General features: G+C 46.9%; 1 protein-coding gene across 1 annotated transcript in view; it reads right to left on the reverse strand.

The window, feature by feature from the left end:
• Nucleotides 1-625: 625 nt before the first annotated feature.
• The window catches only part of LOC311126185 (putative JmjC domain-containing histone demethylation protein 2C), a gene marked incomplete at its 3' end in the record, with an annotated part of 108,512 nt that continues 92,208 nt past the window's right edge, over nt 626-16,929 (reverse strand). Inside the window, exons 11-13 of the mRNA XM_084200202.1 lie at nt 15,273-15,474; nt 2,442-2,656; nt 626-778 (exon numbers count right to left, since the gene is read on the reverse strand). Of these exons, the coding sequence (XP_084056328.1) occupies nt 626-778; nt 2,442-2,656; nt 15,273-15,474 (570 nt within the window). The remainder of the gene's footprint in view (nt 779-2,441; nt 2,657-15,272; nt 15,475-16,929) is intronic.

Consider the following 16,929-nt stretch of genomic DNA (forward strand, 5'->3'; position numbering starts at 1 on the left):
GAGGGGGAGAGAGAGGGAGGGAGGGTGAGAGAGAGAGAGAGGAGGGGGAGAGGGAGGGGGAGGTGGGGGAGGAGAGAGAGGGAGGGGGAGGTAGGGGAGAGAGGGAGAGAGAGAGAGAGAGAGAGAGAGAGAGAGGGAGAGAGAGAGAGAGACAGAGAGGGAGGGAGAGAGAGAGAGAGAGAGAGAGAGGAGAGAGAGAGAGGGAGAGAGAGAGGGAGAGAGAGAGAGAGAGGGAGAGAGAGAGAGAGAGAGGGAGAGAGAGAGAGAGGGAGAGAGAGAGAGAGAGAGAGAGAGAGAGAGAGAGAGAGAGAGAGAGAGCTCCAGCTGGTAGAGCACGGCGCTTGTAACGCCAGGGTAGTGGGTTCGATCCCCGGGGACCACCCATACACAATAATGTATGCACACATGACTGTAAGTCGCTTTGGATAAAAGCGTCTGCTAAATGGCATATTAATATATTATTATTATTATATTATATTATTATATTATATTATAGAGAGAGAGAGAGGGGGGGGGGGGGGGGAGAGAGGGGGAGGGAGGGGGAGAGAAACATTGTATCCTCTACTACTCTTTTCTGCGGTGGAAAGGAAGAGGTTAAAATGTTAAAATCCTAATGATGACTGACCTTTGGAGCTCTTCCTCTCCTTTGCCTTGTAACAGTCCAGACAAACCACAAAGCCACATTTCTGGCAGACCCAGTGAATGTTAAACAAGGTGGCTTCACATGCGTCACACATCTCCCTGACCCCTCTCACAGCCCTCTTCCAGGCCATCTTGGCTGCAGGGCAAAGCAGACACACACAGGGAGGATGGGGTCAACAGAACAGGCAGATGACAGCAGAGCAGTTCCAGGCCAGGCAGAGGCATTATGACAGAACACATCTGCTTTATCAACTAGTCTGGCCTCAGAGTGCTCTAACATAGTTACAATAACAGACACAATACAAGCTTTGGTTGTTCTACAGCTCAGATAATAGTTAGCTTTCAACAGTACCACAGTCAGACTAACAGAGAGAATGTCTCTGTGATCCCTGCCTTTAAGACTAACAGAGAGGATGTCTCTGTGATCCCTGCCTTTAAGACTAGCAGAGAGAATGTCTCTGTGATCCCTGCCTTTAAGACTAGCAGAGAGGATGTCTCTGTGATCCCTGCCTTTAAGACTAACAGAGAGGATGTCTCTGTGATCCCTGCCTTTAAGACTAGCAGAGAGAATGTCTCTGTGATCCCTGCCTTTAAGACTAGCAGAGAGGATGTCTCTGTGATCCTGCCTTTAAGACTAACAGAGAGAATGTCTCTGTGATCCCTGCCTTTAAGACTAGCAGAGAGAATGTCTCTGTGATCCCTGCCTTTAAGACTAGCAGAGAGGATGTATCTGTGATCCCTGCCTTTTAAGACTAACAGAGAGGATGTCTCTGTGATCCCTGCCTTTAAGACTAGCAGAGAGAATGTCTCTGTGATCCTGCCTTTAAGACTAACAGAGAGGATGTCTCTGTGATCCCTGCCTTTAAGACTAACAGAGAGGATGTCTCTGTGATCCCTGCCTTTAAGACTAACAGAGAGGATGTCTCTGTGATCCTGCCTTTAAGACTAGCAGAGAGAATGTCTCTGTGATCCCTGCCTTTAAGACTAGCAGAGAGGATGTCTCTGTGATCCCTGCCTTTAAGACTAACAGAGAGGATGTCTCTGTGATCCTGCCCTTTAAGACTAACAGAGAGAATGTCTCTGTGATCCCTGCCTTTAAGACTAACAGAGAGGATGTCTCTGTGATCCCTGCCTTTAAGACTAGCAGAGAGAATGTCTCTGTGATCCCTGCCTTTAAGACTAGCAGAGAGGATGTCTCTGTGATCCCTGCCTTAAGACTAACAGAGAGGATGTCTCTGTGATCCCTGCCTTTAAGACTAACAGAGAGGGAGTCTCTGTGATCCCTGCCTTTAAGACTAGCAGAGAGAATGTCTCTGTGATCCCTGCCTTTTAAGATACAGAGAGGATGTCTCTGTGATCCCTGCCTTTAAGACTAACAGAGAGAAATGTCTCTGTGATCCCTGCCTTTAAGACTAACAGAGGATGTCTCTGTGATCTGCCTTTAAGACTAACAGAGGGATGTCTCTGTGATCCCTGCCTTTAAGACTAACAGAGAGAATGTCTCTGTGATCCCTGCCTTTAAGACTAACAGAGAGAATGTCTCTGTGATCCCTGCCTTTAAGACTAACAGAGAGAATGTCTCTGTGATCCCTGCCTTTAAGACTAACAGAGAGAATGTCTCTGTGATCCCTGCCTTTAAGACTAACAGAGAGAATGTCTCTGTGATCCCTGCCTTTAAGACTAACAGAGAGAATGTCTCTGTGATCCCTGCCTTTAAGACTAACAGAGAGGATGTCTCTGTGATCCCTGCCTTTAAGAATAACAGCAACAACAACACATATCTGCGCTCCTGTCCCTACCATCTTTTTTGATCCATGTAGCAGCAGTGTTCTCAGTGGTGACCATCTGACAGAACTTATCTCCTATATATGACAGGATGTACTTGGAGGAGTCTGGGTCCACCTCTTTCTCCTCATCCACATCAGGAGCCCAGAGGGACAGAGCCTCCTCGTCAAACTGGTCTGGAGTGGAGAAGCCGTCCACACGGATCACTCCATTCTTACTGTAGGACAGGCTGGAGAAAAGAGAGAGAGAACATGTTAATGAGAGACAGACACAAACACAGACACACTAGATAATTAGAGTGTGACTCCTCCCCATCAACAGACACAAACACTAGCCCTAGAACAAACACTATCCCTAGAACAAACACTATCCCTAGAACAAACACTAGCCCTAGAACAAACACTATCCCTAGAACAAACACTATCCCTAGAACAAACACTATCCCTAGAACACTATCCCTAGAACAAACACTAACCCTAGAACAAACACTAGCCCTAGAACAAACACTAGCCCTAGAACAAACACTAGCCCTAGAACAAACACTATCCCTAGAACAAACACTATCCCTAGAACAAACACTAGCCCTAGAACACTATCCCTAGAACAAACACTATCCCTAGAACAAACACTATCCCTAGAACAAACACTATCCCTAGAACAAACACTAGCCCTAGAACACTAGCCCTAGAACAAACACTATCCCTAGAACAAACACTAGCCCTAGAACAAACACTAGCCCTAAAACAAACACTAGCCCTAGAACAAACACTATCCCTAGAACAAACACTAGCCCTAGAACAAACACTAGCCCTAGAACAAACACTAGCCCTAGAACAAACACTAGCCCTAGAACAAACACTAGCCCTAGAACAAACACTAGCCCTAAAACAAACACTAGCCCTAGAACAAACACTAGCCCTAGAACAAACACTAGCCCTAGAACAAACACTAGCCCTAGAACAAACACTATCCCTAGAACAAACACTAGCCCTAGAACAAACACTAGCCCTAGAACAAACACTATCCCTAGAACAAACACTAGCCCTAGAACAAACACTAGCCCTAGAACAAACACTATCCCTAGAACACTAGCCCTAGAACAAACACTATCCCTAGAACAAACACTATCCCTAGAACAAACACTATCCCTAGAACAAACACTATCCCTAGAACAAACACTAGCCCTAGAACAAACACTAGTCCTAGAACAAACACTATCCCTAGAACACTATCCCTAGAACAAACACTAGCCCTAGAACACTATCCCTAGAACAAACACTATCCCTAGAACAAACACTATCCCTAGAACAAACACTAGCCCTAGAACAAACACTAGCCCTAGAACAAACACTATCCCTAGAACAAACACTAGCCCTAGAACAAACACTAGCCCTAGAACACTATCCCTAGAACAAACACTAGTCCTAGAACAAACACTAGCCCTAGAACAAACACTATCCCTAGAACAAACACTAGCCCTAGAACAAACACTATCCCTAGAACAAACACTATCCCTAGAACAAACACTAACCCTAGAACAAACACTAGCCCTAGAACAAACACTATCCCTAGAACAAACACTAGTCCTAGAACAAACACTAGTCCTAGAACAAACACTAGCCCTAGAACACTAGCCCTAGAACAAACACTAGCCCTAGAACAAACACTATCCCTAGAACAAACACTATCCCTAGAACAAACACTATCCCTAGAACAAACACTAGCCCTAGAACAAACACTAACCCTAGAACAAACACTATCCCTAGAACAAACACTATCCCTAGAACAAACACTATCCCTAGAACAAACACTAACCCTAGAACAAACACTAGCCCTAGAACAAACACTATCCCTAGAACAAACACTAGCCCTAGAACAAACACTATCCCTAGAACAAACACTATCCCTAGAACAAACACTAACCCTAGAACAAACACTATCCCTAGAACAAACACTATCCCTAGAACAAACACTATCCCTAGAACAAACACTAGCCCTAGAACAAACACTAGCCCTAGAACAAACACTATCCCTAGAACAAACACTAACCCTAGAACAAACACTATCCCTAGAACAAACACTAGCCCTAGAACAAACACTATCCCTAGAACACTATCCCTAGAACAAACACTATCCCTAGAACAAACACTATCCCTAGAACAAACACTAGCCCTAGAACAAACACTATCCCTAGAACAAACACTATCCCTAGAACAAACACTAACCCTAGAACAAACACTATCCCTAGAACAAACACTAGCCCTAGAACAAACACTATCCCTAGAACAAACACTAGTCCTAGAACAAACACTAGCCCTAAAACAAACACTATCCCTAGAACACTATCCCTAGAACAAACACTAACCCTAGAACAAACACTAGCCCTAGAACAAACACTATCCCTAGAACAAACACTAGTCCTAGAACAAACACTAGCCCTAAAACAAACACTATCCCTAGAACACTATCCCTAGAACAAACACTAGCCCTAGAACAAACACTAGCCCTAAAACAAACACTATCCCTAGAACAAACACTATCCCTAGAACAAACACTATCCCTAGAACAAACACTAGCCCTAGAACAAACACTAGCCCTAAAACAAACACTAGCCCTAGAACACTATCCCTAGAACAAACACTAACCCTAGAACAAACACTAGCCCTAGAACAAACACTATCCCTAGAACACTATCCCTAGAACAAACACTAGCCCTAGAACAAACACTAGTCCTAGAACAAACACTAGCCCTAGAACAAACACTAGCCCTAGAACACTAGCCCTAGAACAAACACTAGCCCTAGAACAAACACTATCCCTAGAACAAACACTAGCCCTAGAACAAACACTATCCCTAGAACAAACACTAGCCCTAAAACAAACACTAGCCCTAGAACAAACACTAGCCCTAGAACAAACACTATCCCTAGAACAAACACTATCCCTAGAACAAACACTAGCCCTAGAACAAACACTATCCCTAGAACAAACACTATCCCTAGAACAAACACTATCCCTAGAACAAACACTATCCCTAGAACAAACACTATCCCTAGAACAAACACTAGCCCTAGAACAAACACTAGCCCTAGAACACTATCCCTAGAACAAACACTAGCCCTAGAACAAACACTATCCCTAGAACGAGGAGTACATTTATCCTGATGAATATCTCCCAACTGGATTGTCCTACAACCCTGATTCCTCTACTGAGGGTTACATGGCCGGGCTGTGATTCCTCTACTGAGGGTTACATGGCCGGGCTGTGATTCCTCTACTGAGGGTTACATGGCCGGGCTGTGATTCCTCTACTGAGGGTTACATGGCCGGGCTGTGTCTCTAATGGCAATGGCATCCTATTAAATAGTGCACTACTTTGGACCAGAGCCCATAGGGAATGGTGTCCATTTGTGATACAGTGAAATATGCTGAAACTAAATAGTGGTAAATAGTGGTAAACATTGACAGAACTAAAACTAATGTGCTGTGATGTCACAGTGCAGCAGAGCCCTGATCCTGGTGAAGGCCTGACATTGTGAGTGATTAAGAGCCAGAAAATCCTCTTTAATCCAGACTTCTGTTACTGGATTAAACAACCACAGAGAGGATGGATGGATGGAAGCAGGAAATGAAAAAATAGATGTTTTATCTGTAAACTCCCCTGAAGGTCTCCAGGGCCTGAGAGCTAAACAAACAAATAAGATGTAGGGACCGACTGACTGAGGCAGGGTTCACTGACAGAGACAATAACAGACAGACTGACTGAGGCAGGGTTCACTGACAGAGACACTAACAGATGGACTGACTGACTGAGGCAGGGTTCACTGACAGAGACACTAACAGATGGACTGAATGACTGACTGACTGACTGAGGCAGGGTTCACTGACAGAGACACTAACAGATGGACTGACTGACTGAGGCAGGGTTCACTGACAGAGACACTAACAGATGGACTGACTGACTGAGGCAGGGTTCACTGACAGAGACACTAACAGATGGACTGAATGACTGACTGACTGACTGAGGCAGGGTTCACTGACAGAGACAATAACAGACAGACTGACTGAGGCAGGGTTCACTGACAGAGACAATAACAGATGGACTGACTGACTGAGGCAGGGTTCACTGACAGAGACAATAACAGATGGACTGACCGACTGACTGAGGCAGGGTTCACTGACAGAGACAATAACAGATGGACTGACTGACTGAGGCAGGGTTCACTGACAGAGACACTAACAGATGGACTGACTGACTGAGGCAGGGTTCACTGACAGAGACACTAACAGATGGACTGAATGACTGACTGACTGACTGAGGCAGGGTTCACTGACAGAGACAATAACAGACAGACTGACTGAGGCAGGGTTCACTGACAGAGACAATAACAGATGGACTGACTGACTGAGGCAGGGTTCACTGACAGAGACAATAACAGATGGACTGACCGACTGACTGAGGCAGGGTTCACTGACAGAGACACTAACAGATGGACTGACTGACTGAGGCAGGGTTCACTGACAGAGACAATAACAGATGGACTGACTGACTGAGGCAGGGTTCACTGACAGAGACAATAACAGATGGACTGACCGACTGACTGAGGCAGGGTTCACTGACAGAGACAATAACAGATGGACTGACTGACTGAGGCAGGGTTCACTGACAGAGACACTAACAGATGGACTGACTGACTGACTGACTGACTGACTGAGGCAGGGTTCACTGACAGAGACAATAACAGACAGACTGACTGAGGCAGGGTTCACTGACAGAGACAATAACAGATGGACTGACTGACTGACTGAGGCAGGGTTCACTGACAGAGACAATAACAGATGGACTGACTGACTGAGGCAGGGTTCACTGACAGAGACACTAACAGATGGACTGACTGACTGACTGACTGAGGCAGGGTTCACTGACAGAGACACTAACAGATGGACTGACTGACTGAGGCAGGGTTCACTGACAGAGACAATAACAGATGGACTGACTGACTGAGGCAGGGTTCACTGACAGAGACAATAACAGACAGACTGACTGAGGCAGGGTTCACTGACAGAGACAATAACAGATGGACTGACTGACTGAGGCAGGGTTCACTGACAGAGACAATAACAGATGGACTGACCGACTGACTGAGGCAGGGTTCACTGACAGAGACAATAACAGATGGACTGACTGACTGAGGCAGGGTTCACTGACAGAGACAATAACAGATGGACTGACTGACTGAGGCAGGGTTCACTGACAGAGACACTAACAGATGGACTGACTGACTGACTGACTGACTGAGGCAGGGTTCACTGACAGAGACAATAACAGACAGACTGACTGAGGCAGGGTTCACTGACAGAGACACTAACAGATGGACTGACTGACTGAGGCAGGGTTCACTGACAGAGACAATAACAGATGGACTGACCGACTGACTGAGGCAGGGTTCACTGACAGAGACACTAACAGATGGACTGACTGACTGAGGCAGGGTTCACTGACAGAGACACTAACAGATGGACTGACTGACTGAGGCAGGGTTCACTGACAGAGACACTAACAGATGGACTGACTGACTGACTGACTGACTGAGGCAGGGTTCACTGACAGAGACAATAACAGACAGACTGACTGAGGCAGGGTTCACTGACAGAGACAATAACAGATGGACTGACTGACTGAGGCAGGGTTCACTGACAGAGACAATAACAGATGGACTGACTGACTGAGGCAGGGTTCACTGACAGAGACACTAACAGACAGACTGACTGAGGCAGGGTTCACTGACAGAGACAATAACAGATGGACTGACTGACTGAGGCAGGGTTCACTGACAGAGACAATAACAGATGGACTGACTGACTGACTGAGGCAGGGTTCACTGACAGAGACAATAACAGATGGACTGACTGACTGACTGAGGCAGGGTTCACTGACAGAGACACTAACAGATGGACTGACTGACTGAGGCAGGGTTCACTGACAGAGACACTAACAGATGGACTGACTGACTGAGGCAGGGTTCACTGACAGAGACACTAACAGATGGACTGACTGACTGAGGCAGGGTTCACTGACAGAGACACTAACAGATGGACTGACTGACTGACTGACTGACTGAGGCAGGGTTCACTGACAGAGACAATAACAGACAGACTGACTGAGGCAGGGTTCACTGACAGAGACAATAACAGATGGACTGACTGACTGAGGCAGGGTTCACTGACAGAGACAATAACAGACAGACTGACTGAGGCAGGGTTCACTGACAGAGACAATAACAGATGGACTGACTGACTGAGGCAGGGTTCACTGACAGAGACAATAACAGATGGACTGACCGACTGACTGAGGCAGGGTTCACTGACAGAGACAATAACAGATGGACTGACCGACTGACTGAGGCAGGGTTCACTGACAGAGACAATAACAGATGGACTGACTGACTGACTGAGGCAGGGTTCACTGACAGAGACACTAACAGATGGACTGACTGACTGACTGACTGAGGCAGGGTTCACTGACAGAGACAATAACAGATGGACTGACTGACTGACTGACTGAGGCAGGGTTCACTGACAGAGACACTAACAGATGGACTGACTGACTGACTGACTGAGGCAGGGTTCACTGACAGAGACACTAACAGATGGATTGAGGGAGAACGTACACAATGACCTAATAATCTCTGGCTAACCATGTGGCGGGAGAGTGGACTAGCTGAGCAACGCAGGAAAATCAAATCAAATTGTATTTGTCACATGCGCCGAATACTACAGGTGTAGACCTTACAGTGAAAAGCTTACTTACGAGCCCTTAACCAACAATTCAGTTTTAAGAAAGAATACAAAAAAAATTCGCTAAAAAATACAACATAAAATAATACGAAATAAAAGTAACAAATAATTAAAGAGCAGCAGTAAAATAACAGTAGGGAGGCTTTATACAGGGGGGTACCGGTACAGAGTCAATGTGCGGGGGCACCGGTTAGTCAAGGTAATTGAGGTAATATGTACATGTAGGTAGAGTTAAAGTGACTATGCATAGATAATTAACAGAGTAGCAGCAGTGTAAAGGGGGGGGGGGGGGGGGGGCAATACAAATAGTCTGGGTTGCCATTTGATTAGATGTTCAGTAGTCTCATGGCTTGGGGGTAGAAGCTGTTTAGAAGCCTCTTGGACCTAGACTTGGTGCTCCGGTAACGCTTGCCGTGCGGTAGCAGAGAGAACAGTCTATGACTAGGGTGGTTGGAGCCTTTGACCATTTTTAGGGCCTTCCTCTGACACCGCCTGGTATAGAGGTCCTGGATGGCAGGAAGCTTGGCCCCAGTGATGTACTGGGCCGTACGCACTACCCTCTGTAGTGCCTTGCGGTCGGAGGCAGAGCAGTTGCCATACCAGGCAGTGATGCAACCAGTCAGGATGCTCTCGATAGTGCAGCTGTAGAACCTTTTGAGGATCTGGGGACCCATGCCAAATCTTTTCAGTCTCCTGAGGGGGAATAGGCTTTGTCGTGTGCTCTTCATGACTGTCTTGGTGTGTTTGGACCATGATAGTTTGTTGGTGATGTGGACACCAAGGAACTTGAAGCTCTCAACTTGCTCCACTACAGCCCCGTCGATGAGAATGGGGGCGTGCTCGGTCCTCTTCTTTTTCCTGTAGTCCACAATCATCTCCTTTGTCTTGATCACATTGAGGGAGAGGTTGTTATCCTGGCACCACACGGCCAGGTCTCTGACCTCCTCCCTATAGGCTGTCTCGTCTTGTAGGTGATCAGGCCTACCACTGTTGTGTCATCTGCAAACTTAATGATGGTGTTGGAGTCGTGCCTGGCCATGCAGTCATGGGTGAACAGGGAGTACAGGAGGGGACTGAGCACGCACCCCTGAGGGGCCCCCGTGTTGAGGATCAGCGTGGCGGATGTGTTGTTACCTACCCTTACCACCTGGGGGCGGCCCGTCAGGAAGACCAAGATCCAGTTGCAGAGGGAGGTGTTTAGTCCCAGGGTCCTTAGCTTAGTGATGAGCTTTGAGGGCACTATGGTGTTGAACGCTGAGATTAGTCAATGAATAGCATTCTCACATAGGTGTTCCTTTTGTCCAGGTGTGAAAGGGCAGTGTGGAGTGCAATAGAGATTGCGTCATCTGTGGATCTGTTGGAGCGGTATGCAAATTGGAGTGGGTCCAGGGTTTCTGGGATAATGGTGTTGATGTGAGCCATGACCAGCCTTTCAAAGCATTTCATGGCTACAGACGTCAGTGCTACGGGTCGGTAGTCATTTAGGCAGGTTATCTTAGAGTTCTTGGGCACGGGGACTATGGTGGTCTGCTTGAAACATGTTGGTATTACAGACTCAGTCAGGGACATGTTGAAAATGTCAGTGAAGACACTTGCCAGTTGGTCAGCACATGCTCGGAGTACAGTCGTGGTCAAAAGTTTTGAGAATGACACAAATACTAATTTTCACAAAGTCTGCTGCCTCAGTTTTGATGATGGCAATTTGCATATAGTCCAGAATGTCATGAAGAGTGATCAGATAAATTGCAATTAATTGTAAAGTCCCTCTTTGCCATGAAAATGAAATTAATCCCCCAAAAACATTTCCACTGCATTTCAGCCCTGCCACAAAAGGACCAGCTGCCATCATGTCAGTGATTCTCTCGTTAACACAAGCGAGAGTGTTGATGAGGACAAGGCTGGAGATCACTCTGTCATGCTGATTGAGTTAGAATAACAGACTGGAAGCTTTAAAAGGAGGGTGGTGCTTGAAATCATTGTTCTTCCTCTGTTAACCATGGTTACCTGCAAGGAAACACGTGCCGTCATCATTGCTTTGCACAAAAAGGGCTTCACAGGCAAGGATATTGCTGCTAGGAAGATTGCACCTAAATCAACCATTTATCGGATAATCAATAACTTCAAGGAGAGAGGTTCAATTGTTGTGAAGAAGGCGTCAGGGCGCCCAAGAAAGTCCAGCAAGCGCCAGGACCGTCTCCTAAAGTTGATTCAGCTGCGGGATCGGGGCACCACCAGTAAAAAGCTTGCTCAGGAATGGCAGCAGGCAGGAGTGAGTGCATCTGCACGCACAGTGAGGCGAAGACTTTTGGAGGGTGGCCTGGTGTCAAGAAGGGCAGCGAAGAAGCCACTTCTCTTCAGGAAAAACATCAGGGACAGACTGATATTCTGCAAAAGGTACAGGGATTGGACTGCTGAGGACTGGGGTAAAGTCATTTTCTCTGATGAATCCCCTTTCCGATTGTTTGGGGCATCCGGAAAACACCTTGTCCGGAGAAGACAAGGTGAGCGCTACCATCAGTGCTGTGTCATGCCAACAGTAAAGCATCCTGAGACCATTCATGTGTGGGGTTGCTTCTCAGCCAAGGGAGTTGGCTCACTCACAATTTTGCCTAAGAACACAGCCATGAATAAAGAATGGTACCAACACATCCTCTGAGTGCAACATCTCCCAACCATCCAAGAACAGTTTGGTGACGACCAATGCCTTTTCCAGCATGATGGAGCACCTTGCCATAAGGCAAAAGTGATAACTAAGTGGTTCGGGGAACAAAACATTGACATTTTGGGTCCATGGCCAGGAAACTCCCCAGACCTTAATCCCATTGAGAACTTGTGGTCGATCCTCAAGAGGCGGGTGGACAAACAAAAACCCACAAATTCTGACAACCTCCAAGCATTGATTATGCAAGAATGGGCTGCCATTAGTCAGGATGTGTCCCAGAAGTTAATTGACAGCATGCCAGGGCGGATTGCAGAGGTCTTGAAAAAGAAGTGTCAACAATGCAAATATTGACTCTTTGCATAAACTTAAATGTAATTGTCAATAAAAGCCTTTGACACTTATGGAATGCTTGTAATTATTCTTCAATATACCATTGTAACATCTGGCAAAAATATCTTATAACACTGAAGCAGCGAACTTTGTGAAGACCAATACTTGTGTCATTCTCAAAACGTTTGACCATGACTGTACACGTCCTGGTAATCCGCCTGGCCCTGCGGCCTTGTGAATGTTGACCTGTTTAAAGGTCTTACTCACATCGGCTACGGAGAGCGTGATCACACAGTCGTCCGGAACAGCTGATGCTCTCATGCATGTTTCAGTGTTACTTGCCTCGAAGCGAGCATATAAGTAAGTTAGCTCGTCTGGTAGGCTCGTGTCACTGGGCAGCTCGCGGCTGTGCTTCCCTTTGTAGTCTAATAGTTTGCAACCCCTGCCACATCCGACGAGCGTCGGAGCCGGTGTAGTACGATTCAATCTTAGTCCTGTATTGACTCTTTGCCTGTTTGATGGTTCATCGGAGGGCATAGCAGGATTTCTTATAAGCTTCCGGGTTACAGTCCCGTTCCTTGAAAGCGGCAGCTCTACCCTTTAGCTCAGTGCGGATGTTGCCTGTAATCCATGGCTTCTGGTTGGGGTCTGTACGGACAGTCACTGTGGGGACGACGTCATCGATGCACTTATTGATGAAGCCAGTGACTGATGTGGTATATTCCTCAATGCTATCGGAAGAATCCCTGAACATATTCCAGTCTGTGCTAGCAAAACAGTCCTGTAGCTTAGCATCTGCTTCATCTGACCACTGGTGCTTCCCGCTTTAGTTTTTGCTTGTAAGCAGGAATCAGGAGGATAGAGTTATGGTCAGATTTGCCAAATGGAGGGCGAGGGAGAGCTTTGTATGCGTCTCTGTTTTTTATTTATTTTATTTTTATTTCACCTTTATTTAACCAGGTAAACCAGTTGAGAACAAGTTCTCATTTACAACTGCGACCTGGCCAAGATAAAGCAAAGCAGTGCGATAAAAACAACAACACAGAGTTACATATGGGGTAAAACAAAACACAGTCAAAAATACAACAGAAATAAATATATATACAGTGTGTGCAAATGTAGCAAGTTATGGAGGTAAGGCAATAAATAGGCTATAGTGCAAAATAATTACAATTAGTATTAACACTGGAGTGATAGATGTGCAAGAGATGATGTGCAAATAGAGATACTGGGGTACAAATGAGCAAAATAAATAACAATATAGGGATGAGGTAGTTGGGCGGGCTAATTTCAGATGGGCTGTGTACAGGTGCAGTGATCGGTAAGGTGCTCTGACAACTGATGCTTAAAGTTAGTGAGGGAGATAAGTGTCTCCAGCTTCAGAGATTTTTGCAATTTGTTCCAGTCATTGGCAGCAGAGAACTGGAAGGAATGGCGGCCAAAGGAGGTGTTGGCTTTGGGAATGACCAGTGAGATATACCTGCTGGAGTGCAGACTACGGGTGGGTGCTGCTATGGTGACCAATGAGCTAAGATAAGGCGGGGATTTGCCTAGCAGTGATTTATAGATGGCCTGGAGCCAGTGGGTTTGGCGACGAATATGTAGTGAGGACCAGCCAACAAGAGCGTACAGGTCACAGTGGTGGGTAGTATATGGGGCTTTGGAGACAAAACGGATGGCACTGTGATAGACTACATCCAATTTGCTGAGTAGAGTGTTGGAGGCTATTTTGTAAATGACATCGCCGAAGTCAAGGATCGGTAGGATAGTCAGTTTTACGAGGGCATGTTTGGCAGCATGAGTGAAGGAGGCTTTGTTGCGAAATAGGAAACCGATTCTAGATTTAACTTTGGATTGGAGATTCTTAATGTGAGTCTGGAAGGAGAGTTTACAGTCTAACCAGACACCTAGATATTTGTAGTTGTCCACATACTCTAGGTCAGACCCGTCGAGAGTAGTGATTCTAGTCGGGTGGGCGGGTGCAAGCAGCGTTCGGTTGAAGAGCATGCATTTAGTTTTACTAGTGTTTAAGAGCAGTTGGAGGCTACTGAAGGAGTGTTGTATGGCATTGAAGCTCGTTTGGAGGTTTGTTAACACAGTGTCCAATGAAGGGCCAGATGTATACAAAATGGTGTCTGTGTGTGGAGTAAAGGTGGTCTGGAGTTTTTTTCCCTCTGGTTGCACATTTAACATGCTGGTAGAAATGAGGTAAAACGGATTTAAGTTTCCCTGCATTAAAGTCCCCGGCCACTAGGAGCGACGCCTCTGGATGAGCGTTTTCCTGTTTGCTTATGGCTGTATACAGTGGTGGTAAATAGACAGCTACGAAGAATATAGATGTAAACTCTCTTGGTAGATAGTGTGGTCTACAGTTTATCATGAGATACTCTACCTCAGGCGAGCAAAACCTCGAGACTTCTTTAGATATCGTTGTTTACAAATATACAGACCGCCACCCCTTGTTTTACCAGAGGCTGCTGTTCTATCCTGCCGAGACAGTGTATAACCCGCCAGCTGTATGTTATTCATGTCTTTGTTCAGCCACGACTCGGTGAACCATAAGATATTACAGTTTTTAATGTCCCGTTGGTAGGATATACGTGCTTGTAGTTCGTCCACTTTATTATCAGGCGATTGTAAGTTGGCCGATAGTATCGATGGCAAAGGCAGATTAGCCACTCGTCGCCGGCTCCTTACCAGGCACCCCGATCTCCTTCCGCGATATCTCCTTTTCTTTCTACTGAATGACGGAGATGAGGGCCCTGTCGGGTGTCTGGAGCAAATCCCTCTTTTGCCTGACTCATTAAATAAAAATTACTTGTCCAGTTCAAGGTGAGTAATCTCTGTTCTGATGTCCAGAAGCTCTTTTCGGTAGCAGCAACATTATGTACAAAATAAGTTACAAACAATGCGAAAAAACACACAAAATAGCACGGTTGGTTAAGAGTCCATAAAACGGCATCCATCATTATCAAAACCAGCCGAGAGGCAGAGCAGCCAATCAAATACCACCTAACCAGCGGACCAGCTAATCAGATAACAAAACGAGACTCACCGGCGGAAGTAGTAGAAGCGGCAGAAGACAGGAGAATGAGCGGGCTGCTCCCCCTTCTTGCTGCGGACAACGCGACACTCCCGACACTTCTGCAGGTTGGGGCCGATCTCGGAGCAAGAGTCATCCTGCAGGAACGACTCCCCCGTCTGCTTCAGCTTCTTCACCTTTCTCCAGTCCTTCAGCACAGAGCGGGGGATACCATCTGGTACAGGAGGGGACAGAGAGACGGTTACTATGATATCTAATACAGAGACATGATCAGTCCTTCAGCACAGAGCAGGGGATACCATCTGGTACCAGAGGGGACAGAGAGATGGTTAACAACAGGACGTACACAGACCCATTTACTGTAGCTAGAGGTCTTATGTATTTCTCTACACCAGAGTTGAGGTCAATTCAATTTCAACTCATAATGGATATAAAGATCATCATAAAAACGTAACGTTGTGACTATAACTACTGTTCCCTGGAGGGGGGAAATGAGGTACAACACAACTACAGGGAGTCGCACTCTCGTGACTTCGAATGAAGAACTAAAATCACGCCTGACAAGGCCAGTGAAATCTGCGCCTCGCTGAAAGCGCCGCCTTCCACAGGTGATAACCCTGAGGCTTGGATTAATTCCTTCAATTCAGTACCGCTCTTCACCAAGCCCAGAACCAGGCGATGCAGGTGTTGGACCTCATTTCCCTGCTTCAGGGAACAGTAGTTATAGTCATAATGTTACGTTCCCTTTCAGTCGATACAACACAACTATGGGGAACAAGAATCCCACCCCAAGCCGGCCCCAGCGGACACTAAATGAAACGGCCCACGGCTGACCACCCAGAACACCCAGACCCCGCAAGATGTGGTAGTCTTGGTATTGTGTTCCACTGAGCTCTGCCTAATGACCCTGTCCCCCAGCTGCCAACCCACTGGGTGTTACACTGAGCTCTGCCTAATGACCCTGTCCTGTCCCAGCCGTCAACCCACTGGGTGTTCCACTGAGCTCTGCCTAATGACCCTGTCCCCCAGCTGCCAACCCACTGGGTGTTACACTGAGCTCTGCCTAATGACCCTGTCCTGTCAACACACTGGGTGTTACACTGAGCTCTGCCTAATGACCCTGTCCTGTCCCAGCCGTCAACCCACTGGGTGTTCCACTGAGCTCTGCCTAATGACCCTGTCCTGTCAACACACTGGGTGTTCCACTGAGCTCTGCCTAATGACCTTGTCCTGTCAACACACTGGGTGTTCCACTGAGCTCTGCCTAATGACCTTGTCCTGTCCCAGCTGCCAACCCACTGGGTGTTCCACTGAGCTCTGCCTAATGACCCTGTCCTGTCAACACACTGGGTGTTCCACTGAGCTCTGCCTAATGACCTTGTCCTGTCAACACACTGGGTGTTCCACTGAGCTCTGCCTAATGACCTTGTCCTGTCCCAGCTGCCAACCCACTGGGTGTTACACTGAGCTCTGCCTAATGACCCTGTCCTGTCCCAGCCGTCAACCCACTGGGTGTTACACTGAGCTCTGCCTAATGACCCTGTCCTGTCCCAGCCGTCAACCCACTGGGTGTTCCACTGAGCTCTGCCTAATGACCCTGTCCTGTCCCAGCCGTCAACCCACTGGGTGTTACACTGAGCTCTGCCCGAAAAGCTACTGTAGGAACATT

The sequence above is a fragment of the Coregonus lavaretus genome (genome assembly GCF_964263955.1).
Source record: "Coregonus lavaretus genome assembly, contig: HAP1_SCAFFOLD_1544, whole genome shotgun sequence".
Taxonomy (NCBI): domain Eukaryota; kingdom Metazoa; phylum Chordata; class Actinopteri; order Salmoniformes; family Salmonidae; genus Coregonus; species Coregonus lavaretus.